This window comes from Anopheles cruzii, chromosome 3 (genome assembly GCF_943734635.1).
Source record: "Anopheles cruzii chromosome 3, idAnoCruzAS_RS32_06, whole genome shotgun sequence".
Classification (NCBI taxonomy): domain Eukaryota; kingdom Metazoa; phylum Arthropoda; class Insecta; order Diptera; family Culicidae; genus Anopheles; species Anopheles cruzii.
The window spans coordinates 29,809,226-29,834,182 of NC_069145.1; the positions used below are offsets into that span (position 1 = coordinate 29,809,226).

The 24,957-nt window shown below is 52.9% G+C and overlaps 7 protein-coding genes across 8 annotated transcripts in view; 4 read left to right on the forward strand and 3 right to left on the reverse strand.

The window, feature by feature from the left end:
- LOC128272628 (exostosin-3) overlaps positions 1-4,320 on the reverse strand; it is a 4,483-nt gene extending 163 nt beyond the window's left edge. The window contains exons 1-2 of the mRNA XM_053010465.1: positions 1,525-4,320; positions 1-802 (exon numbers count right to left, since the gene is read on the reverse strand). The exon at positions 1-802 is cut by the window's left edge and continues 163 nt beyond it. Of these exons, the coding sequence (XP_052866425.1) occupies positions 698-802; positions 1,525-4,320 (2,901 nt within the window). The 3' untranslated portion in view covers positions 1-697. The remainder of the gene's footprint in view (positions 803-1,524) is intronic.
- An 884-nt stretch (positions 4,321-5,204) lies between these two features.
- On the forward strand, positions 5,205-9,103 carry LOC128270187 (uncharacterized). The gene is made up of 7 exons (XM_053007593.1): positions 5,205-5,344; positions 5,416-5,591; positions 5,661-6,658; positions 6,824-7,830; positions 8,002-8,146; positions 8,392-8,759; positions 8,827-9,103. The coding sequence occupies exons 1-7, from the start codon at positions 5,205-5,207 to the stop codon at positions 9,101-9,103; spliced, it is 3,111 nt and encodes a 1,036-aa protein (XP_052863553.1).
- Positions 9,104-9,436: 333 nt separating this feature from the next.
- On the reverse strand, positions 9,437-10,135 carry LOC128273335 (U6 snRNA-associated Sm-like protein LSm1). Its single transcript, XM_053011276.1, has 3 exons — positions 9,995-10,135; positions 9,737-9,921; positions 9,437-9,662 (listed from the first exon to the last, which is right to left on the reverse strand). Exons 1-3 carry the CDS (start codon positions 10,041-10,043, stop codon positions 9,492-9,494), a joined length of 405 nt encoding a protein of 134 aa, XP_052867236.1. The 5' UTR covers positions 10,044-10,135; the 3' UTR covers positions 9,437-9,491.
- A 349-nt stretch (positions 10,136-10,484) lies between these two features.
- On the forward strand, positions 10,485-17,797 carry LOC128275433 (mitochondrial proton/calcium exchanger protein). Of its 2 annotated transcripts, none has more exons than XM_053013926.1 (6): positions 10,485-10,909; positions 14,447-16,257; positions 16,337-16,588; positions 16,666-16,770; positions 16,848-17,087; positions 17,293-17,797. In XM_053013926.1, the coding sequence occupies exons 1-6, from the start codon at positions 10,843-10,845 to the stop codon at positions 17,518-17,520; spliced, it is 2,703 nt and encodes a 900-aa protein (XP_052869886.1). In that variant the 5' UTR covers positions 10,485-10,842; the 3' UTR covers positions 17,521-17,797. The 2 variants fall into 2 exon arrangements, with proteins under 2 accessions (XP_052869886.1, XP_052869887.1); XM_053013927.1 differs by lacking the exon at positions 10,485-10,909 and adding an exon at positions 14,194-14,326.
- Positions 17,798-18,461: 664 nt separating this feature from the next.
- LOC128270188 (deoxyribonuclease-2-alpha) lies at positions 18,462-19,620 on the forward strand. The gene is made up of 2 exons (XM_053007594.1): positions 18,462-18,577; positions 18,633-19,620. The coding sequence occupies exons 1-2, from the start codon at positions 18,462-18,464 to the stop codon at positions 19,618-19,620; spliced, it is 1,104 nt and encodes a 367-aa protein (XP_052863554.1).
- A 254-nt stretch (positions 19,621-19,874) lies between these two features.
- On the reverse strand, positions 19,875-22,276 carry LOC128272243 (ESF1 homolog). The gene is made up of 2 exons (XM_053010017.1): positions 21,559-22,276; positions 19,875-21,494 (listed from the first exon to the last, which is right to left on the reverse strand). The coding sequence occupies exons 1-2, from the start codon at positions 22,267-22,269 to the stop codon at positions 19,923-19,925; spliced, it is 2,283 nt and encodes a 760-aa protein (XP_052865977.1). The 5' UTR covers positions 22,270-22,276; the 3' UTR covers positions 19,875-19,922.
- Positions 22,277-22,898: 622 nt separating this feature from the next.
- Positions 22,899-24,921, forward strand: LOC128272354 (poly(A) RNA polymerase, mitochondrial). Its single transcript, XM_053010146.1, has 2 exons — positions 22,899-23,040; positions 23,102-24,921. The coding sequence occupies exons 1-2, from the start codon at positions 22,899-22,901 to the stop codon at positions 24,907-24,909; spliced, it is 1,950 nt and encodes a 649-aa protein (XP_052866106.1). The 3' UTR covers positions 24,910-24,921.
- Positions 24,922-24,957: the final 36 nt, after the last annotated feature.

The window sequence follows — 24,957 nt, forward strand, 5'->3', positions numbered from 1 at the left end:
AGTCTTAAGAAGCTACTTTTCTTTTGTTTAGTTTCATAACTACAACTGTAAGCTTAACCTAACCGTACATGTTTTATAACGTTGTTTGTCTACTTAATCGTATCGCTAAAAACCATAAAACCTAGCTGCCACGATCGTTTTGGTGACGTTGTCGTACGGTGTTAACTTCTAACCGGATCCGATCCGGTATTTCCGATAGCAGCTCAACAGTACACAGAATCTCTTCCTTAAACTCGGTAGCCTTTGAAAACAACTCGATTTACTCGTAGCTAATGCGCCATATTGTGTTAGCATTTGTGTACATATCTTCGGACAGATATAAGAACATTATTTAATTTATCTGTGCACTACAATACGGTTCCTAATCTACGCATGGCATCTTTCACAGTCAAGTCAATGAGACATCGTCGTAATCGAAGATAACGAGATGCTAAAGCATCATCACCCCGCGTAGCGTCGAAATAATTTCAATCGTTTCATTATGCTACGTCGCAACAATCATCTAAAGAGCAGCCAGCTGTGAGTTTTGTCCTAGTGACGTAGGCAGATCGCATTCCGGAACATCCATCGCGGGTGCGCTGGCTTTGGTAACTCTTCACGGTCCGCACCAACATCGTGCCGCCTGCTGACACACGGACGGAATGAATTTGTTTAATGTGCGCGTATGTGGTCGATGAGAAGTATAAAGATTCGGAGTTTAGATAAATTTAAAGCATTTCTGTTTGTCATGTGGGATGCGCGTTTTAAATAGGATCGAGTCCGCCCGGTACTGCGTGTTTAGTAACGGTGTATAGCCAAAGACCTGTGGGAAGAAACATAAGCAAACAAAGATTATAGTACAATCTCCACAAGTTACTCTTTTCATAAGCAATGGAAAATAAATGTATTTTGAACTTGTTACTGTTGTAATATTTTGAATTGTACTAAAATAAAATCTGACAGCATTTTGTAAATGACGTTTCAGGTTAAGATTTAGTACATTGATCAACTCCAGCAAGCCGGGCAGAAACAAACTTCCAAACTTATTCGTCTTGAACCTATTTCCATCGTAGGCTTTGCACGGAGTATAGAGCTCAAAAACTGAAGAACCGCAACGACAGTATGGATCCGTTAACACCAGTTCGACCGGAAGCGCAACTCGAAAAGAAAGCCTCCAAAAGGAAACATTTCCCAAACAGCTCTAATGAGCTGCCATTGATGACCGTCTTGGATGTACACTCGAAACAAATCCTGTCTTCCGATCCTTCCATGACGCTGGACGAAAAAGCAACGGCTCGGAAAACCCAGAACGTACCGGAACTCAAATCAGAAAGTGAGCCTTGCGAAAGAAATCCCAAATTAAAGACCAAGGATGACATTGAAACCGACCAGGGATGTTGTTCTAAGAAAAGCAAGATGGCTGACTGTCGTCCATCTACATCCCGAGCCGTGATGGCCGATGAAGGCTTCGATCGGAAGCAGTATGATTTTTACTCATAACTTTAAATCTGCAATAAATTTACTTTGTCGATGAAACGGGCTTACCTTCGTAAAGAAATTGATGCACTTGTGGCGTTCCTGAAAGTGGGTATCGTCCTCGCTGAGCGACACTGGACAACCGGGACACCGGAACGTCCACCGGGAGGTCACCTTGACCGGTGGTTTGCGTGTTACGTGCGACACCAGGAAATTCATCGCAATGTCCTCGCAGTTCATGTACTCGTCCACCTTGTCGCGGATGGCCTGCGGCAGCGCGTATGTGTACAGGTAGGTGTAGTACTTGTGGATAAAGGCGGCCCCGGTCAGCACCATGCTCAGCTCGCAGCTGTAGTTCGAGTTGTAGTTCCACGAGTCGAGTGTGTTCACGTCCCAGGCGTGGAAGCGCCCCGGGAAACCGACCACCCGATCTCGGTGTTCACGCCACACCCGGAATCCGAACAGAATCTCATCGTGCCGGAGATGTGCATCGTCGTCAACGGACAGGACCGCTTCCGTTTCGATCGCATCGAACGGTAGGAAGCGATTGTTGAGGGAATTGCGCGGTGCCCGTACCACGTGCACCGGCACCCCGATGTCGGGCCACCGCAAATCTTCCAGCGGTGGTTTCGGTGAGTTCCATACGACGATCACCTTGTGCAGGTACGGCAATCCGTACAACCGGCCGAGCGAATCCATCAGCACCTGCTCCCGCTCGTACGTCAGGATGACGATCGTGAACTGTTCCCGCGGATAGTTACCGCCCAGCGATTCCCCAAACTCCTTGCCGGCCCCACCGGCTCCCTTTCCGATCGGTCGGAAGCCCATGTGCGATCCCACGAATTTAGCATCCGACGGTAGGACCGGATCGAACGGTAGCTGCGGGTAGAGCGCGAACGGATCGGCCCAATCGTTCCACATTTCGCGCGACTGCATCAACGCCGCGGTATAGTTGCGCCGGAAGGCTGGACTCGGGTACGGTGGTTCGATCGGGCCGAGCGATTCTTCCGGTTCGCTGTCGATCACGGGATCCGATTTGAGCGGCACAAACGACGCGTTGAACACACTGTGCGCTACCACGGCCGGAACCGGTTTCGGTGGGATACCCAGTCGATCGCGCAGGCTGGCGATGATCGTGTCGACGGTGGACTGCACTGAGCTGAGGTAACGTTCCCAGACGAGTCGCCCCTGACGTCGCATCGTCAGCAGATCAGCGTCGGGAATGGCCCGCAGCAGAAAGTGCAGCTCGGTGATGCGCGCCTTCGGTAGTGCGATCACCACTCGGCGCCATTCGATCGTTTCGGCGTAGGGAAGTGTCACTTGGTCACCACCGAGGATGAGTGGAATGGCTCCGGCCCGGAGGGCTTCGTAGAGCCGCGCCTGCAGTAACGTCGAGCTGACGGCGGTTCCGCTCGGTGCCAGCAGCAACGCAAATGTGGACTCCTTCAACACGGACTTGCGCGAATTGTCCGTCCCACACAGTGACCAATCGCGCACGTTTGTCGGGCTTCGCTGTTCCGTGGCCGGCACACACTCAAACTGCAGCATAAAGTGATCCTGTGTTCGCCCCGATGACATCTCCTTCAGGTGCTCGATAATGAACTCGTCGACGGTATCCGATTCCGTGTCATCGTTGCCGTGCGCCGGCATCGTTCCGTTCTGCCCATTCAGCAGCTCCCCCTGGAAGCTGAGCAAATACTTGCGGCGGGCCGGTAGCATCGGGACGCATTCCTGCCAAACGTCACCCCCCGGTGGTCCCAGGATTGGCGGTGCAATTAGATCGAATCCGGCACGGAACTGATGCTCCTCGAAACTCGACTGTACCAGCATCGCCCGGCCGGTGTCGAGGTCGGCTGTGCCGCGTAAAATGTCCCCGGCCCCGGTTCCGATCTCTCGACGCGCAAAGTTCAGCAGCACGTGGTTTCGACCATCGCCACCCCAGTACGGGAGCGACCGAAGGCGCGTAGTGTTCAAGCTACCCATCTCTGCCGCAGACGATCGATCAGTGGCCTGTGGCTGCGGTCCGTTGTAGCGATTGTTCTTCATCACCGCCTCGTGCTCGGGCAGTGCTTCACCGACCAGGACCAGAAAAACGCACGCCTTCTTCGGATCGGTCGTCAAGTGCGCATTGTAGCCGAGCGTTTGCTTGATGGTAGTCTTGAGGAACCCATCGATATCGTACCCTGCGCTCACGACGGGTGCCGCATCCGGATCGTACAGGTACACCGGAAAGCCGGACGTCAGGCTGCACCGGGAATGATCGAAACAGGAGCTCATCTTGCAGGCCCTTCGTTGCTCGCCTCCCGCCGGACGCACCACGGCCGGTAGGGAGTCCGAGAACAGGGCCTTCGGGAGAGCCAGTTCGGGTGTGTTGCGTAGGACCGCCTCCCGTTGCGCAACCTGAGCCTGTTCGACGGAAATCTTCAACCGATCCAGCTCCGTCTGCTGGCGGGAAAGCTCCTGCTTCAGTTCGTCAATCTTCTGGTTGTACAGCCCAATGTCGGACTGTAGCTTTTGACGACGTGACTCGAGATCGCGCAACTCAAGCGATACCGTGCCCTTGATGCGTAGCATTTCATCGATCCGCAGCTTCAGATCCGCTGCCTTCAGCGGACTGATCTCCTCGAACGTGTCCAGCTGCGACCGCGTCCGGTGGATGTCGTTATGCGGTACACCCGATTCGGCGCTCAGCAGCAGATGATAGAAGATGAACGGAACGGTCAGCAGGCAGATCGCCACCAGGCCCACCACCCGGTACAGTTTCATGTGCTTCAACCAGTACCACAGACTTCCATTACCGGATGCGCCACTGGCACCAATCAGCCCGCCACTGCCGCCACCGACGAGGGCCTCGTAGTTGGTCATCGTTTCCCTTTGGTCGCGGTGTTATCCTTTCTAGTGTCGAAATAGGTTTATAGCATTTTGTTCTCGACCGTAGGATGAGTGCTGAAACTGAATGTTTCCCCTCTTCACTGGCGCAACCTCCCGACGACACTATTCACACAACTGACCGAAGATACACATGGTGATGGTGTCTCCAGATTCCGTGGCTCTTCCTTTAATTCTGATTCCTTAAATCATGATTTTGATCGTAAGTGAAAATTCTACAACGAAAATAGTTGTGGAAGGTTTGTTTTGCTCTCTGACAGAACTTAGTGTTGACAAATAAAAGCAATCCAACAAAGAAGAAGAAGAGCTGGTTTGATTATTCTTTATTTTAAGTAAACTGGTTGTACCATTAATTTACTCACTTACTTACTAACTCATTAACTATTTATTTATTTATTTATATTTATATTTATTTCACAAAATATCATAGTTTGACTGAAAACTACGGTCGTCCTCCAGGCGATGGTTCACACCGATGACCGGTTGGCGGCTGAAAAGGTGACGTTTAGCACAAAAAGCCTTTTCGAATCGCGCAGCTTGTAATTTGAAATCCAAATTGTGACAGTTCGACAAGCAACAAGCAAACCGCACTTTGCAGATCAGGGCTTAAAACAATACAACATTGGTTAATGATTTTTGTGGTATAGTTTTTGCGTGTTTTTTAAGTGTATCGCATTGGGTCGGTCTGTAATATTGCAGCGAGAGACATTATGCAGCGACGGCAAGTGGCTTTCGCTGAAGCTATTTCGTGCAGGCTTGGAACGATCTCAGTCGCCAACGCCCAAGGTAGCAGATGCTAAGCTGCCGTAGCCTGCAAGTGAAGAGAAACTAAAAATCCAAGCAAGGCCCGAGAAAGAAGCATGGACACGGAAGAGAATGCCGCAAATATGCGGTTCAATCAAGAGACGGCAAAACGCCTGCAGGACGAGCATCCGGAGCAGTTTGTGACGCTCGTGCGAATGCACCTGTCGTTTGTGTTGGATCTCAACACGGATACAGAGTAAGTTGCAGTTGCTGCGGTTGCGAGGCGCGTCCCTTTACTTACGACCACTTTGCGGCACTCGCCCTCAGAAACGATCCCGTTGAGGTGGACAAACAGAAGAACAAGAAATGGAAAGGGTTCCACAAGAAGGCCAAAGGCTGTACCTCGGTGAAGGCGACGTCGCCCGAGACGGCAAAGACCACCCTGACCACCGCAATCATCGACAACCTCCGGCAGCTGATTGCCTTCCTCGAGCAGGAACACAGTAAGTCCCGATCGTTGATCCGCTGACCAGTCCGTGTGATCATGTGCTTTTCTTTCTGCTTTCTGCTAGACATCTCCCAGGAGGGTATATTTCGTAAAACGGGATCACTCACGCGTCAGAACGAGCTAAAGAACTTGCTCGTGCAGGGAAACGCACTGCACCTCGATCAGGGTGACTACACGGCACACGATTGTGCCAGTGTGCTGAAAAACTTCCTGTCCGAGCTCTCGGAACCGCTGCTGACCGAACTGTACTACCCGGCGTACCGGCAGGTAGCGGAAAGCTTCACTACCAAAGAGAGTGAACCGGGCCGTGGGGAAGACTGGCTGCTGAATGCGCTCCAGCTACTGTTACTGTTGCTGCCCGAAGAGAACCACAGCCTGTTCCGGTGCATCATCGATCTGCTGTACCAAACGGTCCAGCACCAAGCGACCAACAAGATGTCGGCCGTCAATCTGGCCACACTCTTCACGCCTCACCTGATCTGCCCGCGGAAGCTCTCGGCCAATGCACTGCACGAAACGGCTTCTCAGATGTTCGCCATCATCGAGTTTATGATCAAAACGGGTGCCCGACTCTTTCACATTCCCACGAAACTGGCCACCGACATTCGGATGTACTTTGTGGAGCAGAAACGCCGCAAAACGATGTCCCCCGAGCATATCCTGAACGAATCGACAACCTCCGACTCGGTCGCCAACACGGTCTACACGTTCGTCGATCGGGAGAAGACGGCCGAGGCACACATCATGAACTCGACCGACACGGCTCTGGCCCAACTGTACGCTCACATCCAGAGCTTGCCGGAGTCGTCCAAAAAGAAGAAGCTAGTTAGCAAGTTTAATCGCCAGAACGGATACGGAACGCCGCTGCAGGTGCTGATGCTGCGCGAGAAGAATGGCACCGCCGGGTCTGGCGGTGCTGGATCCGGCGGTAGCGTAGGGCCAAAGTATCCACGATCGTTCGGAGATTCCATCAAGCGGCACATCTTCCACAAGTCGCTGATGTCGCGAACGCCGAAACGATCGGGAACCTCCGGGGGCACCCAAACGCCGACGCTCTTCCAGGTAAGCCATTATCGGAAGTCACGGGAAAGAATGAACAGCTTCAGCCTGTTGCATGAATGTGTGTTATGTGGCATGTACTTTGTGTTCTTATCGTTCCTAACACCATCCATAACGTCCATCTTCTAACACGAACATCATCAATCCGCTAACTTTCTGATTTAACAGACACCTAACGGGAGCAGCTACCACGGCGCGAAACAGCGCATTCTCTTCCAGAGCCCGACATCATCCTCTTCGAGCAACAGTTCTCCGGTACCGTTGAAACGTTCTTCCGTACTTCCTCCCCCGTCGCTACCATCCGGATCCGGAACTCCTGGGTCGAAGCAAAACCCGTTGAAAGTAGGCTCGGAAACTCGATCGCTGGTCGCGAATGATGCGAACCAACGGGAAAGTGAGACAAAAGAACACAAACGAAGGTCGACGGAAGTGACAGGATCGGCTACGACGACCCCGACCCCATCATCATCCGGGGTGCACACCGCAGAACCCGAGGACGAATCGCATACGGAGCGAAAACGCAGTCGCCTTGAGGGTGATCGACCGGAGGAGCAGGAACGTCCCCGATCGGTGGCGGTGGTGCGTTTTGCTCCCGACGATGAAGCAAGTCATTATTCACCTCCCGTAGATGATGAGGATTTCGTCGAACAAGAAGACGACGATTTGAGTGCCGATAGTCTCAACGGCAACGATCACGACGATCGCAACACCGATACCGGCGATACGGAATCAACGGACGGTGAAGACTTTTCGCACGGAGTGCTACCGGATCGAGTGCTTAGTGACACCGAGGACGAGCGTTACGGACCATCGCCGCCCATTCCGGGCTGTTCGTCGACACTCGGCGAAAGTCGCTCCCGGTATCGATCGGAACCGAACCTGAGTGCGATCGCCCACCGGAAGCACTGCTATCGTGCGCTGCCCGCCAACACCAATTTACTCGTCGAAGAAGGTGACGCAGACGATGGACCAGCAATGGCCGCAGGTTCTAAACCCGGTACCCCATCGGTCGAAACGGTCGGCAGCGCAACGAAGCAACGGAAAAAGATCACCTTTTTTAAGAACAAACTTATAAAGGGTGTGTCGATGGGCAACCTGCGGTTTCCGTTCGGTAGCGATAGCAAATCGCACAAAAAAAACAACGCACACCGGCGGTCGAGCGAAGCCGTGGATCGGTGCGGCACGAAGGACGGAAGGTCGCCACGGTCGGGCTGTTCGGTGGCAAATATTTACGACCGTTCGGCTGTATCTTTTTTTGCCACGAGCACCGGTTGCGATGGCTCGAGAGAAACGTTTCACGGCGCAGAACTTCACCGACCCGGATGGTCGGGGATGTTTCGCAAAAGTGACGATGCGCTGGAAGCGGCAACCGACCGTGGCGGGTGTCCGACGAGCTACCTAACGAGCACGCCCGGGCCGGCCACGCTCGATGGCCGCAACTCGATGTCACCGATCACGAAGAGCACCCAGAGGATGCCAAAATCGATGCAGGTTTGTGCCAAGCATTGTGCCACTTTCTCGAGCTTCATTTTCATCTTCGTCCCTCCTAATTCTCCTAATGTACATAGTAACGCTTTTGTTCTTTTGCTTCGCCGAATATTTGCACCTATAGCGTGGTTCCGAATCGATCCGGTGGTTGGTTTCAATGAAAATTTAAGACAAGAGCTGAAACGAACGGCATACCCAGAACGTTTCAACGGTGTCCTATCACACTTTATCGCCCCTTTTTGTTCCAGGAATCGATCATGACACCGCGTTCTCGCAAGCCGGTCATACTGTTGGCCACCCTAAATGGTGTGGATCAGCAGCAGCAGCAGCAACAGTTGCTTTCAACTACGTGTGCCAGCTTTTCGAGTCTTCGTGAAGAAGATGAAGAGTCCGATCCGGAACCAATGATGGAACCGGCCGGCTTACTGCTCTCAACAGGACGCGTGGCTTCCCACGTTGATCAAAGCATCAAAAAGCTCATCAACGATACCGGTTTACCACCGATCGCTGACGAAGTAGGACTGCCGCCGATTCTTCCTTCGGTGGGCCACTTCCTGGGCGGTGGTGACGCTCCGGAACCTGTTTCGTCATCCGACACGCTCACCACCAACTTTCGGTTAGTATAATGTTGCGAAGCACCGTTTTTGATATATGGTCAATTTCAAACGCTTTCCCCTCCACAGAGACTATCTGCTCAGCCGCAGTGTAATGCCCGAAAGTCCGACCGATCTGTCGTTCGCCACGCAGTCGGATGATTTCGAGTCGTCGGCCGAAATGCTCGAACGGTTGAGCGAATCGAAGATGAGCGAAAGTTTGCTGCACTGTCTGGACGGTAACGCACCGGTTGAACCTGCCGATGGGCGGACAGGCGACAAAATTAGCCACGTTGCTGCTGCCACCCGTGGCCCGACGGTGGAACCGGAATCGACGGAGCTCGAGTTGGACGAAACCGCTCTGTGAAGGGCTTTTTTAGTATTTTTTCCGTGCAAGTATTTGCAAGTATTACTTTGAGATAAAGCCAATCAAAATTTGTATACATTTCCGATGGACCGCAACGGCGAAGGAAGGGACCGTGTATCAAACAGGGACAGAAGCGGAACGTGGAAGTTCCGCTGCCAATCACGCGATCACCGTATAAAGTGACCGATTTTTAATCTTTATAATAAACCTACAACTAAACAGGATGACCATCATAACTGGTGTATGCTTTGCGGGTCGGTAGCAGTTGCTGGTAGAAGATCATCTTCGATCGCATGAAAACACCGTGTTTTTGTTTTTCAATTACGATCTTTTTTTAAAAAATAATAATGATTCACGTGTGCCTCGTGGTCGTGCGACTTGGCGCGTCTTAAAACTCGTCCTGTGCCATCTCCGAGTTCATGTTTAACCCTCGCTCCTTCAGTGCCTTCGCTACCAGGCGATGCTTTTCCTGACGCGCCTCCTGCTCACGGCGTTGTGCATCCAAAATGTCGTCCACGGAAATTTCCCTCAACGGTAAGTTGTTTTCCTTCTCGCGATCCTGCGAATTGGGTACCCCCCACCCGAAGCATTAAAAAACACGCAAAATCGGGGAAACGGCGGCGGTAGTCTTACAATCTCTCCCAACAGAACGACGTTCTCGCCACGGATGATAAACACTCCTCGCTGGATGTCGCCGTACTCGTTGCCGACGTGTATCCGCTCGATCGTACGGTGCAGCACCAAGTTGGCGAACTGGTCGACGCTGCGCAGGTAACCGATCAGTGTGCGACCGTCGTGAAGCAGAACCATAAGTTTCTCTGTTCGTTTGGAAACAAAAACGCCGATCAGTTCCCCGGGGCGGAGACAGCGATTTTCGTTCACTTTACTTACTGTCTACCTCATCCAGCATATGAGCGGTCCCGAACAGTGGGTTGTCCATTGGGAGGCGGTTAGTAACCGGAACCGGTTGGCGGCCACTGGTGCTGTAGAACAGTTGCAGGGACGATTAATGTTAAAAGCAATCCTCTCTGGTCAGAATCGGCAATCGATGGTGCCCAAAACCGAGGTAAACAAACCGCCGATTATCCAACTCACACAGGCACAAAAGCAGGCGGCGTTTCAGTGACGGCTCGAAAGGAAAAGGCCTTTTCTTGCATAGCGAACATTTCCGCTTATTAACGAGTTTTTTTTAATTGCAAAACATCTAAATTAGAACAACGTATTAAATATAAATCGTTTTACTAAGTCCTCGAAGCAAAGTAAAAATATAAAGTGTCCTTTCCAAGGGTTGTAGTTTTTTCACCAGGCACGGGCTGAGAGCTGTCAGCTGGTTCTGGCAACGCAAAGAAAGCAAACGTCATTCCGGTGAACAATAGTTGTTCGTCGTCGGTGCGTGATTTTTCGGGTTGTTTGGAGATGGAAATTTTTCCCCGTTCGACGGTCATCGCAAATAAAGTTTTATTATCACGTTTCGCTGGTTTCCGGCAAAAGCAGATCCGGTAAAAGTTCAACCATTTTCGGACGAGCGAGTGCAAGCTAAACAGCCATAGGTGTGTCTGTGCGCCACTTGCGACCAAAATTCCCCGTACCAATAGCGGAGTCCCCGATTCGAACCTTTCGGCGTTGCGGCTTCGAAGTTGCTAACCAGTGCCACCAGTGAAGCAGCATTTTCCTCTTGCCAACCCTTCAGCTCGACCAACAATCGCTAACGTTTTCGAGGATCTTCTAAGACCGCAACCATGAGCGCATTGCTCCGATCCCGGAGTCAGCTGTTCGGGATGAACCACTACTGCCGGAACGTGCACCGTAAGTATAGAACCCCGGGGTTTTGGAGGCTCCAATCGCGTGTAGCGGCGAGAGTGGCCCGGCGGCGATAACCGCCTGGGACCGATTTGTAGATTGCCATACGCGCGCGCGTTTACGTAATGCAACAACGCGCAGTGAAGAGTGAAACATTATCGCAACGAGAAGACCAAAGGGTGGCCGATTTCAGGGGTGGTTTTATTTCGATTTCTTGCAATTGTACCGACCCGTGTCGACCCGCTGGTTTCAAGGCCAAGTTCAGATCGACTTGACACGAGCTTGGCATCGGTCGTAATCGTTTACGAACGCCGCGTGTAACCCCATTAGCATCGTGTGTACTTTGGCCACCCTTGGCCACCGAAAAGCATGTTAAAAAGGATTAACAACGAACGCTATCAAAGTGCGTCTTGAAACGCAAATTATCAACGGAACTAGAATATTTCATCATGTGTAAGCGAGCGTGGCACGACGAACGGGGATCGGAGTGAGTCAAAAAGGTGGGGATGATGTAATTTGCGTGTCCCTCTTCTAGCGGGAGCGCTAGAAAGTAAACAGCATCGACCAGATTCCCCGGGCCAAATCGATTTCGTCAAACCGGTTGCACGGAAACGGCTTCTAATCACCTACTGCCGGCGGAGATCGCGTGTTAAGCGTGATCGCGCACGATCTCACACTTCGCACAATCGCAAGCCCCGATCGTGACTACCTATGATCGGGTGACAAAGAAGAACCGCATTTGTTATGCTTCGCGGTAACGCTTTCTTGCGTGTCCAACAGAATGGCCATCATTTTGTATGGCACTTCCAAAGGCAACGTTTCATCATTTGTGATGATAATATGATGAGTAACGACATGTTTTATTTGTTCATTTTTATTCTTAGCTAAAGACCTCCACTGATCGTTGATCATTCCGGCCCGGTCGATAGAAAAAGAGACCAACCTATTGATCAAGTGCCAACCAAGTTCGGCCTTAAATGACAACGAAAACCATCATCTTGTATGATTGATCGTGTGTCTCGAAGAAATGTTGTGGCTGCTGCTCTACACGATCGCTTGCGGAACGACGCAGATCGGATCCGGTTTTTCTTTTTCACCCACTTTCCGCCTTTCGCAAGTGGCAGGCGAAACGGTTTCCCATCGTATGACACACAATCAGCTGCTCGTTGTCCCACAATCGTGCATCGCGAGGCCTCGCACCGTTTCACACATAAAGACGTCGCAACGGCCACTTGCGCTTGCGCTCGGTGATTCGCAGCCGCGGCTACAGCATCCAACGGAGAAGGGCGCGGACGCACCAACACCAAACCCTGCCGTCTTCGGTCAGCTGTTGGTTCGCTCGTGTGTGTGTGTGTCCTCCCTGCGAAGATCACGGCTTTGTCGCGTGCTTTCCACCCTTTCCGAGAAAGGCACAGCATTATCCCTGACCTTCGGCGTACGGTTCGATTATGTGGTGCCATCGGAGTGTACATTGTACGCTCCGTTGATCATCATACGGTTGCCCCCCTCCCATCCCCCCTATAGCGTGCCCTAGATTGGCCACTGGCTATTATGCTCCCCACAATTACCCATCAAATCCCCTCCGCTTGCGCTTCAGTTCGTTGAACCTTTGCCCCAGATGACGGCGGCCAACGAAAAAAGGTCATTAGTCTTTGGATTGACAGTCTCGGCGCACAAATGTCTCTGAGAACTTTCTTCTTGGCGCAGTTGTCTTGAGGCAATCCCCGGGCAGCTCGGTCTGCGGGCAAAATTCGGACGAAACGTTCGTTGCGTTCGTGAAGTGCTAAATGGAACGGGACGAACGTAAAGTCGCGTGAGACAATCCGACATCCCGTTTGTTTTATTTTTCGCACTCAATCCATAACACGGTGGACAAACGGTTTCGGTCGGAAAAGTTCGGGGCTGTTGAGCCAGTTTCGCTCAGCTGATGATCGGAGGTCGTGGATTTTGGACACGATATGACGTACTATGGCCAAAAATAACCAGACGGTGTTGGGCATTCCTTATCTCGCGTTGTTGTGCAGGTGTGTAGGCCATCAAGACCATTGATAACGCTACGGTTGGCCATGCTAAGTTGCATTGCAACGATTCCGATTGGATTTTATCTTTTTTACACTGAGAGCAAATAAAATTCTAATGTAATTTTCTAGTAGGTTTAATCGAGACGCAATTGTTTCTACGTGCAAAAAATCACGTTTCTACGTGCTGTTCTCACTTGGTCGGTATTTTACGGACGAGATTTATGTAGTTGTAGACAGGCCTACAAAAAGATGCATAAAGATTGAAGCAAATTTGGTGATTCTAATGTTTCCAGTGTCTATGCGATCGGCAATCAAAGTGTTCTAGACGTTAAGCTGACATTGACTTCTCATCTTGACGTTAGTACACAAAGATCCAGTATAAGTTTCATTGCTCGGACGAAACAAGGAGTTCAGAGGTCCAGTCTGCTTAATAGGTCAAATGGTCCCAATCTCAATCCAATCATAGTGTTAGACGCCTCGAATCGATACAACGAGAATGCATGACCTATTAGGTTACTCGGATGGCACTCTGAACTCCCAAACTGTCACACCAGAAGGCGGTTACTTGGATTTGATTCGTTGAAGCTTAAATGTCAGGTAGCACAGAACATATTCATATTCATTTCGTTTTAAACTTTATAAGAAATTTCTATGTTAAAACAAACAACCTAAATCGCAGGTCGCACGAAGCTATGACTCAATTCACGACTGGTCAGTTTGGCCAGGAAGTTGCCTCTCAATGTAAACAACATGAGCTTCCTTCTAGAAGCAGTTTGTACACCGCCCGGTATCGGTAGTTGCCCCCTCCGGAATGGTATTGAGGAAACCCACCACTGCCAATCGCTACATGGCGCATTTGGACCGCATTCCCCAGTACTCGCCATCCCAGGCGAGCCGCGGTTGTTCTGAGGAAAATATAAATATAAGTAACTCAGGCGGTAAGAGAGCAAAACTACACGCTAACGATCACCGCCAGCGACCGCACAGGTCCGGCCGACTGACTGTCTAGTCGTGACGGAAGCAGTGACCGGTCGGCGACCAATCGCGACACAGTGAGCAATCGCAGGGGGTTGGTTTCTGGGTGTGTTGTCCCAGAGTGCACGATCACCTTCGTACCGTTCCGTGTTTGGGTGTTTTGGTTTTGTGCACTCCAAATAGAAAACCAACACACCCAAAACCCTCGATCGCGACGATTGTGTGCAAATAAAAGTCCTCCCGGTGGACTTTCACCGGTACCGTGATCAGTTTGACTTTACGCCGCACTTTCACTGGTCGCAGTCAGCCCGTGTGAGGTCCGTCGCGTGTGTCGGAATCTGGATCGAACAGGAACCGAACGGTTGTGCAGCGTCCGAAATGATGGCATTGCTCTATCTCGGCCAGTTCGCCGTTCCGGTGCATCTGGGTAAGAGTGTTCGACGATCGCGTAATAATCGATGGCCCGCGTTGCGATTGACACATCCATTTAAAATAGTTCTCAATGGCGTTATTCAATTATCTAACTCTTTCTGTCTGTGTCTTGTAGCTCACGCTCGGATTCGGTTCGCCAGCTTTCGCACGAAACAGCCAATCGGCCTCATAAGTGCACAGTACGATGGGGTGTTTTTGTCGCACGGTGCTCTCGGAGGCAGTAACAGCAATGGCAGAGGCACTGGCAGTCAGCGAGCGGCCGGTTTGACTACCTTTGTGCCCCTACTCGATGCCTTCGGATACGCCGGCAGTCCGGCCGGCATTCGTTGCATTTCCACCACCAGCTGGCTGTTAGAGCAACCTTCCTCCAAGGTCGAGGTCACGGTACAAACACTGAAAAAGACACAGAAAGAGAAGGAGAAAGAACAGCAGCAGCAGCAGCAGACACATCCTGCCACAGCCACCACAAGTGCAAGCAATGCTGTGGCCGGTACCGATGGCGGGCAACTCTCGGTTGCGGATAAAAGTGGTGCCCCGCAAGCGACCACTGCCCAAGGAGCGGCCGTGGTAGCCACGGCTCCGGTCGTAAAGAAAACCCTGCAGCAACGGATCTGGGCTGAGATGGTCCACTACTACCACGGTTTCCGGTTGCTGTTCATCGACATCAACATCAGCCGGAAGCTGTTGTGGCGGGTGCTGAACGGAAGGACGTTGACACGGCGCGAACACCGGCTGCTCATCCGGACCACGTCCGATCTGTTCCGGCTCTTACCGTTCTCGGTGTTCATTATCGTGCCGTTCATGGAGCTGCTGCTGCCGGTGGCCATCAAGCTGTTCCCTGGGATGCTGCCGTCCACCTTCCAGACGGCCACCGAGCGCGAAGACAAGATCAAGCAGAACCTCAAGGTGAAGCTGGAAATGGCCAAGTTCTTACAGAAAACGCTCGACGACATGTCCGTCCAGAACAAGGAGCACCGGTCGCAGGCGGCCAAAGATTTTAGCGAGTTCTTCTCCCGCGTCCGCACATCGGAAACGTTCACGATCTCGAACGAGGAGATGCTCAAGTTCTCCAAACTGTTCGAGGACGAAATCACGCTCGATTCGCTAACCCGCCAGCAGCTGCAGGCCCTGTGCAGGGTGCTGGAGGTGTCCCCGATCGGCACGTCCAACCTGTTGCGCTTTCAGCTGCGGCTCAAGCTGCGCAATCTGGCCGCAGACGATCGGACCATCCAGAAGGAGGGCATTGAGTCGCTGAACCTGTCGGAGCTGCAGGGCGCTTGCCGGGCGCGCGGAATGCGCGCCTACGGTGCGTCCGAGGAGCGGCTCAAGTCGCAGCTGCAGGAGTGGATCAATCTCAGCCTGAACGAGAAGGTGCCACCGTCGCTGCTGCTGCTGTCGCGCGCCCTCATGCTGCCGGAGCACACAACCACGGGCGACAAGCTGAAGGCCACCATTTCGTCACTGCCCGACTCGGTCGCCACCGTTACAAAGGCGGCGATCGGTGAGCGGGAGGGTAAGATCGACAACAAGACCAAGATCGAGGTCATCAAGGAGGAGGAACGCCGGATCCGGGAAGAGCGCGAGGAGGAGAAGGAGAAGCAGAAGGAGAGCGAGCAGCAGCTGGTCGACGGTGCTCCGGTGCTGACAGCGGACGCTGTAAAGGACGAAACGCCGAGCGTCGCCGATGTGCCGAAACCGGTCGCAGATATCATCTTTGCCCCGGCACCGGCGCAGAAGGTCGTGCTCGATCAGTTGCCACCACAGCCGCACACGGAGGAGCTTTCAAGCAAGGATCTGGAAGCGCTGGAGGATGCCCTGGACTCGCTGGCTAAGCACAAGAAAACGCTGCTCGTGGAGAAGGAGGAAATACGGGACCTGAAGGAAGAGATTGCCGACTACCAGGAGGATGTGCAGGAGCTGCAAGAGGTTGTACCGCGCGGCCAATTGATCGGCATCCATTTTTCGACAAGCACGATGATCGAATCAAACGCCCCTCTCTTTTCAGGTTGTGACGGCCGCCAAGAATCCGGAAGAAGTGCAGGTACGAGAGTCGCGCGCGGCCAAGATGCTCTTCCGGAAGGTGAACTCGATGATCAACAAAATGGACACGGTGCTGACGGATCTCGAGCGCCAGGAACAGAAGCTGAAGGAGCAGGTGCGGGTGCAGGTGGAACAGACCGCCGATGTACAGGCACCACCGGCGGCGGCCAGCGAAGAGCTGGTGCGGATAGACGAGCTGATGTCCGCCATCAAGAAGGTACGCCGCCGTAGCGAGGCACGTCCCCCCGCTTTCTCGTTTCATTTTACCTTTTTCCTATCAAACACCAAATGCAGATCAAAAACGTGACGGACGATTCGAGGTTGGATCAAATTTCCAAGATCCTTGGCAAAATCGATGGCGATCAGGATGGACAGATCAAGGTGGAGGATGTGCTAAAGGTATGGGAGGGTTCCAGAGTTCTGATGCCAAAGGCTGCCTTATCCACTAAACGTCTTTTTGTTTTGCCCACCCAAAGGTGATCGAAACGATAGGCAAGGAAAACGTTAAGCTGAGCTCGAAACAGGTGGACGAGCTGATTGACCTGCTGGACAAGGAGGAGGTGCTTGAGGCGGAGGACAAAATCGAAAAGGCGCTCACCAAGAGCCTGGAAGCCAAAGAGAAGCTGCAGGAGCAGAAGGACAAGGAAAAGGAGAAGCTGCTGGAGCTGACGGACAAGGCGACGGATTTGAGCTCTCTAGCTCCCTCTTCGAATCAGGTCAGTTCGGATCCCATCAACGCACCATCAATGCCACCACCACCACCACCATCGCCTTCGCCGACGACGAAGGCAAATCCTCCGAAATAAGGACGGAAGGACGATCGATCATGATCTCCGGGGCTCATCTTTACGGCGCCCGCTTTTCTTTGCTTTCGACTGTTGTCTTACCCTCCGACGTCCCCACATCCCACTTCCTCCGCAGCAATCGAACGAGGACGTCACGACCGTCATCGACGCGGACGCACTTCAGAAAGTGGTGGAAGAGCGGAAGAAGAACGCCAGTATTAATGGACCAGCAGCAACGAACGAAGTAGCAGCAGCAGCGACGACGGCGTCGACAGGCGGCCCAGTGAACGTGCCGCCACCATCACCAGCGACAGTCCGAACCGATACCGGCGGGACCAGTAGCCCAAAGAACAAAATGATTTAAATTCCGTAACTGCCTACTTTCTGTCTGTCTCCTTGTGTCTCCAGCTTCCCATCGTCCTCGCTCCCGTCCTGACCGTTCGTAGTCTTCTTCATTCCATTTTCCTTGCAGAATGCGTTTTATTATGTTTCTGAAATTGGCCCTTTCGCTGGCGCTGAACTGGGCGGCACGTCCTGAGCAAGAACACGAACGGTGTTGCCGGGATTGTTCCCAAATTTGAGCGAGTTGCTCGCTTCAATATGATAAATTCTGTAACTTAAAATTAGCCACCGTGTTCCCGGTTTCTTCTACTGGCTAGTGACTCCGCGTGTCCTTCCGTGTTAGCCTTGCTTGCCGAACAGATCCGTAGTTACCTTTTCCCTGTGGACGCCCCAATAGAACACTATCCACCACCATCGGGCGTCGTGTCCAGCCCGTGGGCAGAGGATGCACCCGGTTAAAATGAGTTTGGGCTTTCGCCTATTACACGGTGCTGTGCAAAGTGAAGCTTAAAAAGCAGAACTATAGTGTGTGGGGCTTAAACTGCGAGAACGACCGAAACGAACGAACGCATAAATAAGCCTATTGTACAATAAAGAAAAGAGATAATTTATTACAAACGTTCCACACGAGTTTCGAAAGACGAGGTTCCGAAAGAATCTATTCTGGAGGGTCCAAAGACCCCAAGTCGCGATTGGAAGAATAAATTGCTTTTCTAATTCTCATGTGATTGTTTTTCCTCAACCATCATAGATCAATAGTTGATCGTCGTTGTTTTATCAATAATCGAATCAAAAGATCACATTTTTCGGTTTAGTTTCAAAATTTCAAACCGATTTAGCTGAACCGATTTTCAAACCAACGCATTTTTAGTACATCGGGTGGGTTTGACGTTCAAAACAAAACTCAACCGTTCAAAAGCGTCCATATTGAAATATCTTTAAATTATCGCTTGTGACGCGATAATGTTTCGTGACGCTCTGTTCAGCCTTTTACTGGCTTTATCGTTCTCGGGTGGCTTTCTACATCCGTCGGAAGATACGGTGTCATGTCGCTTAGAGTACGGTGAACCAGTCGATTGGTAAGATCTTCACCTTGGCGTCGTCACATTCATTTCACACGCTTTATACCCCCAGGTTCTATCTTTATAAGTTGCCGAAGGAACCCGCTAAAAACGGTTCCACGTCGAATGGGTTGCGATACGTGTATGTCTCTTCGGCCGACGATTCGAGCGGGATCCTCCGCTGGAACGACCCACGGTTAACGGTGGATCACCCTGAGAGCGTGCCGGGAAGTACGATCAATCCCGCACTTGCTAACGTATCGTCGCTTCTGACGATCCTCTACAATGATGAACCCTCGAACGGGCCGACCGATTTCGAGCGGGGCCACACGAAAGGAGTGCTCAGTACGGATGGACGCACCGGGTTCTGGCTGATACACTCGGTGCCAAAGTACCCGCCGGAAATCGGAACCGGCTACGGGTACCCGCACACTGGCCAACTGTACGGCCAAAGTTTCCTGTGCATCACGCTCGATGCGTCCCAGTTGGAAACCGTTGGACAGCAGCTGGTCCACAATGAAGTGACCGTATACTCGTCGCGCGTACCGGCCGCGCTGGCCGACCGGTTCCCGTCGCTATTGAAAGCGGCTCAGATGCAGCCCGTCGACCGCTCGGGGCCATTCTACAGCCAGCAGATGATACGGTCGCGCGGTGGAGTTGAGTTTGTCACGTTCGCCAAGAGCCGGCAGTTTCAGAAGGAACTGTACGCCGATTGGATTGCTCCGGCCCTGGACGTGGGACTGCTGGTGGAGAGCTGGCAGCACGGGGCCGGCAACTTGCCGAGTGACTGTGGCCGCGACCGGCGGCACAGTGTGTTGAATGTCCGCGAAGTGGTGATCGGTGCCAGCGAGCGTTTTGCTACGCTCAAGGATCACTCGAAGTGGGCCGTCGATATGACGGCGGCGGCCAGTCGGTGGGTTTGCGTCGGGGACATTAATCGTCAGGAGCATCAGAAAAAGCGCGGTGGTGGAAGTGTGTGCCGGATGTCGAAGCCAGTGGCCGGAATGTTCCGGGCGATGGTCGGAAGTGTTGAACCGTGCCCGAAAGAGCATGGCGTGTGATCGGAGTTTCGGAGCCAATCCGCGGAGTGAACCGCATGAAATGGAAAAGTGAAATAAAGTTTCTTTTTATAGCGTATCGTAGTGTTTTTATACTTGTAGTGATTGAAGTTTGTAGATGAACCGAACCTACTGAACTGAAAAGTGTCGACGACGGATCAACAATCGACAATCGAGGATCGGTCAGACGAACACCTCCAAAGGTATGTTTGATGTATATTTTTGCCTTATTTCTCTTTATTTCGTTCTTTGCTTCAATTTACACCACATTTTCAACATTACTCAACGTGATCGTTGATCCCCATTCACGTGCCTTGGCCAATTTTCCGCTTGATGCTCTTCACCAGCATGGTGGTGGCCACATCTTTCCGCTGCTTTTTCGCCGCCCCTCGCTGTTCGCCATCGTCCCGCGCATCGTTTTCGGCCAGCTGGCGCTTCTTCAGCTTGTGATCGATCATCCGTTCCATTCCCTTCGTTTTCTTGAACGACGGATTGGTCGGATCGATGTTGTACTCCGCCTTCGAGTAGATGGCCCCGAACCGGGTATCGTCCAAGTCCACCTCAAAGTCGTCGCCTCCGTTCGGCATCGCCCGGGCACCGCGCTGTTCCTCGATCTCCCGTTTGCTCTTCTTCAGCAAGCGGCGCCGTTTCGATTTTGAGACCGCCTTCAGGTCGATCTCGCGCTCCTGGATGGCGCGCAGATTGAAGTGTGCCCGACTGTCGTCCCCGTCGTCCAGCAGCAGCTCCAGTTCGGCCTGACGCCGTGCCTCTTCGGCCGCTTCCCGTTCCTCTCGCTCTTTCGTCTGTCGCAACGCCTCCGGGTCCTTCTTTTTGCCCTTCTGCTTCGGCCCACCGAACTCCTTCTCGTCAAAGGCACTGGCAAAGAATGGATCGTTCAGGTCGACGCCGTACGGGAGATCGTCTTCCGAGTCGCTGCTAGAGCCGGACCGTTCGCCATCGCTGCCCTCGACTAGTTCACCACGTTTGCGGCGCTTCTTCAGCTCCTTCCGGCGTTTGCTTTTTTCCTTCTTCTTTTGCAGAATCTTTTCGAACGGATTCACATCATCCGGCAGCGGAGTCTTCTGGTGGTCGGTCTTCTCGCTGGATTGTCTCTCGTTTTCTGCACCGCCGTCATCCCCATTCACCTTCCAAGTGAATTCCATGCCGATCTTATCTTCCTCGTCTGCTTGTTCCTGTTCCTTGATGTCACTCAGCAGGGCCTTGTACTTGGCAATCATGGTTTGCTTCTCTTTGCCATCGGGTGCTTCCCCATCATCGGAATCTTCATCATCCGGTTCGGGTGCCCGTAAGCGCAAAATGGATCGCTTCTGCCTCTTCTTTCCACCGGCACGGGCCTCTTCTTCGTCGCTGCTGGAACAGGCGACGTACTTTTTCAGTTCCGTTTCCGGCATCTGAGCCCACTTGCCGTCCCGTAGCTTCTCGTTGAACTCCTTCCGTTCGAGATCGTTCTCGTCCCACGTGAGCTCGACCTTGGCCTGTTTAAGGGCCGATGTGTTGAAGATACGGGGCACATACTTGCCCATATCCGGCAGCTCGGTGCAACTGTCCTTCGGTTCATCCTCGCCAAACTCCATATCGTCCGGGATAAACCGTAGGTCGATTTTGTTGGCCGTACTCTCATACTCGACGCCGTCGCACTCCTTGTAGATCTTGTCCGCCGTTTCAACCGAATCGCACTCCGCCACGGCGTAGTAGTACTTCAACCGGTTCAGCTGATACTCTCGAAGCCGCTCCTTCTGTGCCTCCTCGTCGTCCTCTTCTTCCTCTTCGGAATCGTCACGCCGTACCGTGAGTTCCTGCGGTCCGCGCTCTTCTTCCTCCTTCATGCGCTCCTTACCGAACTCGGAAGGATAGATCTGTGGAAAGCGCATTGATTAGGCACCGCACACCGATTTCGTTTCTCCGGTCTCCAGTTCTTACCTTTACACTTTTCACCGACGATCCCGGTGGAAGAAACGACGTGAGCAGCACCATAATATCGACGGCCCGGATCCGGTCCCAGTCCATGTGGCAAACGGCTAGCCGGTGCGAGGATTCTTCCGTGTGTTCGGCATCGGCATCCAGTTCTCCCCACACGTGCTCGATGAACACTTCATCGTCCTCTTCCTCCTCGTCGTCCGAGGAACTGTCCTCCGAAGAGTCATCCGAAGAGTGCAGCTTGCCTTCGCCGCGCCTAAAATCATCCGCAAACGTCCTCAGCCGATTCTTGACCTCCTCCGACAAGACTGTCCCCTTTTCTTCTTTGGTCAACTGTAGCTCGTCGTCACTGGAATCCGATTCGGCCTCCTCCGACTCCTCTTCACGCCCGTCCGACCGGCCTTCCATTGCACGCTGCTCCCGTTCCCGTTCGCGCTCCTGTTCCTCCTCATCGGTGTCCTCATCTTCCAGCTCGTAGAACTTTCTCAGTTCGGTCGTTTCCGTGGGTCGCAGCTTTCGACCGTACTTGTCCACCTTGGCTTTAACGTTGAACCGTTCATCCTTGAACATGGACTTGAACCGGCTGTCGATTTGGACCTTCTTCTCCGACTTCGGTATCCCTCGGAAACGAGGATCACTGACCAGGTGGGCGAACCGGGCGTCGTCCCATATCTTACCACCAGCGGCGGGGGTTTCTGCTTTCGCCGGTGCCATGACCCCTTTATTCGCCGCTGGTTTCGATTTCTTGTTCGATTCCTTCATTTCCTAACGACGACGCGGCTGGAATTCGAAACTAAGGGCAAGTTTTTCGTGTGATCTTCATGGAATGGGCAGTCCAACAAGGTAGTAAACAAAACGGCATGGTCTTTGCAGTGACAGTTGAACCGGTAATTTCAGTTTTGTTTACGTGCACCCGAAGAAAATGCTACCGCGAACCGGTAGTGTACTAAAAACGGACTCGCCAGGCAGATGTTCTTATCGTTCTGGTCTTTATCTACGTTTTTTGGTTGGTTTAAAACCTGAACGTGAATGTTACATTATTATTGCTACACACTGCGCAGTTTATTGCAAAAAAATACAACATATTGGTTATGTTTGGCGCTACAATAATTCTTTACACCGGGTATGTATTCGTTCCGTCTCTTTTCTGCATGATGCAACCTCTTCCTTCCGACGAAGCGGCCGCCTCGCGGTACTGGGAACCCGTTTTGACAGCCGACTATCCACCGCGATGAGGCTCATCATGTAACGAGTTAAATGCGGTGATTTCGTAGTGTTTTTCCGGCGCTTTTTTGTTTCCAACACGCCGGCAAACGCGGCTTCGTCGACGTCAGTGCGCCAAAATGTTTCACATCTACCGCACGACGGTATTTCGCACAAAAAGAACAGTTGACTTTGGACTCATTCGGAGGATACTTCCACCGGCCGCTGGCCGAACACCGCACAGTACCCTTCCGTCCGCACGGCCGGTGCGGCATTGCAGTGGTAATGAAACCGGCCCAAGCGGAATTGGACTTATTTCATTTATCACCTACTTCGATTGCAGCCAACGTTCGGCGAACGTTCGACACGATGCTCAGTGGGCGCCGGGATGAGGCGAGACGCAGCATTCTGGTCCAAGTGAGCTCCGAGCGATCGTACGACGAGCTGCACCGGTACTGTTCACAGTTTGGCGAGATCACCACCTCACACCACTATCGGGTCGATGGGGACAGTGATGGTGATCTGCACTACATTTTGCTAGAATTTGCCAACGCAGCCGAAGCCGATGCCGCCGTGCGGTCGGGAGTGTTCAGTACCGAACGGCCCGGTGTTCGCGCTCGGTCCCTGTTTCTTTGGTTCCGCACCGGGCCTAAGCCTCGGCTGGTGGCCGGACCGGAATCATCGCCGACCAAACCGGTCCTAGCACTCGTCGACGGAACGCGGTCGATTGATGAGCAGGAACTGAATGGATTGCTAGCGGCCGCCCTGTCCGTCGACGATCAGGTGTCGATCTTGCACCGCGTCACGAAGCTAAACGAACTGGGCAAACGGTTACGCTTCCTAGCGGTGCGGCAGCTTGAATCGTCGATCCAAGGAATGTTCCCGCAGGCCCTAGCCCACCCGTTCGGATCGTCCGTCAACGGGTACGGTCGAATGGGGTGCGATTTGGATGTGATCCTGGATTTGGACTCGCGCTCCGGGGAACCACCGGATCGGAACTCGCGGCTCGTCTTTCACACCAAAGCAACCAACCCGAACGAACGGACACAGGTGCAGCGGCAACTGGAGTCGATCGGTGACGTGCTGCAACTGTTTCTGCCCGGTGTCCACAGTGTCCGGCGAATTCTGAAGGCACGCGTCCCGATCGTCAAGTATCACCACGAGCATCTTGATCTCGAAATCGATCTCACCATGAACAATACGGCCGGCGTGTACATGTCGGAGTTGCTGTATCTCTTCGGCGAGCTGGATGATCGTGTGCGGCCTCTAACGTTTGCCGTTCGGCGCTGGGCACAGGCCGTTGGGCTGACCAACCACACGCCCGGTTATTGGATCACCAACTTTTCTCTCACCATGCTGGTCATGTTCTTTCTGCAGCAACTCCATGTGCCCGTGCTGCCCTCGATCAATCGGCTCGTGCAGCTGAGTGCGCAGACCGCGCAACCAGAGCCCGTACCCGTCGCGCGGTTCGGCCACGATGAGGAAACCGAATGGGCGCACACGTTCCTCAAGAGCGCCACGATCTACGATGCGTTCCGGAGCCACAACACCTCCACACTGGAGCAGCTTTTGCAGCAGTTCTTCGAGTTTTACTCGCAGTTTGATTTCAATCAGCGCGCGATCAGTCTCAACCTTGGCGCCACGATCCTGAAGCCCGATCACAGCCCGCTCTACATCGTGAACCCGCTCGAAACGGTGCTGAACGTCAGCAAAAACGTGAACCTCGAGGAAACGGAACTGTTCCGAATGCAGGTACGCAACGCCGTCTGGTTGCTGGAGTCACACGGAAAGGACACGGCCACCGAGGGCACCGCCGAACCGTGGGGACTGGTCAGTCTGTTCGGTTCGAAGCAACAGGACCGCATCACCCCGCAAATGTTCTTCACCAAGCGCATGCTGAACGTGAAGGACATCTTCGACGCGGTGCCGGCGGACGAGCAGAAGGATCTGGCCGCGCGTCAGCTGCAAAACCCGGTCGTGAAAAGCCAAATCGCTGCCATACAGCGGGCGACAAAGTTGGAGATTGGCAAGCTGCAAAATGCAGCGGCGGCCGTGCGGAATCATGGCCCCGCCGGCAGCTCGCTGCCCCGGGGAGCCACGATCGAGGGAACGGGCGTAAAGCTGAAGCGGAACACGAAGCGTCACCGGTGAGGAAGGTGCGCAACCGCCAATAGAACCAAAATAAACGTGAAATGATCG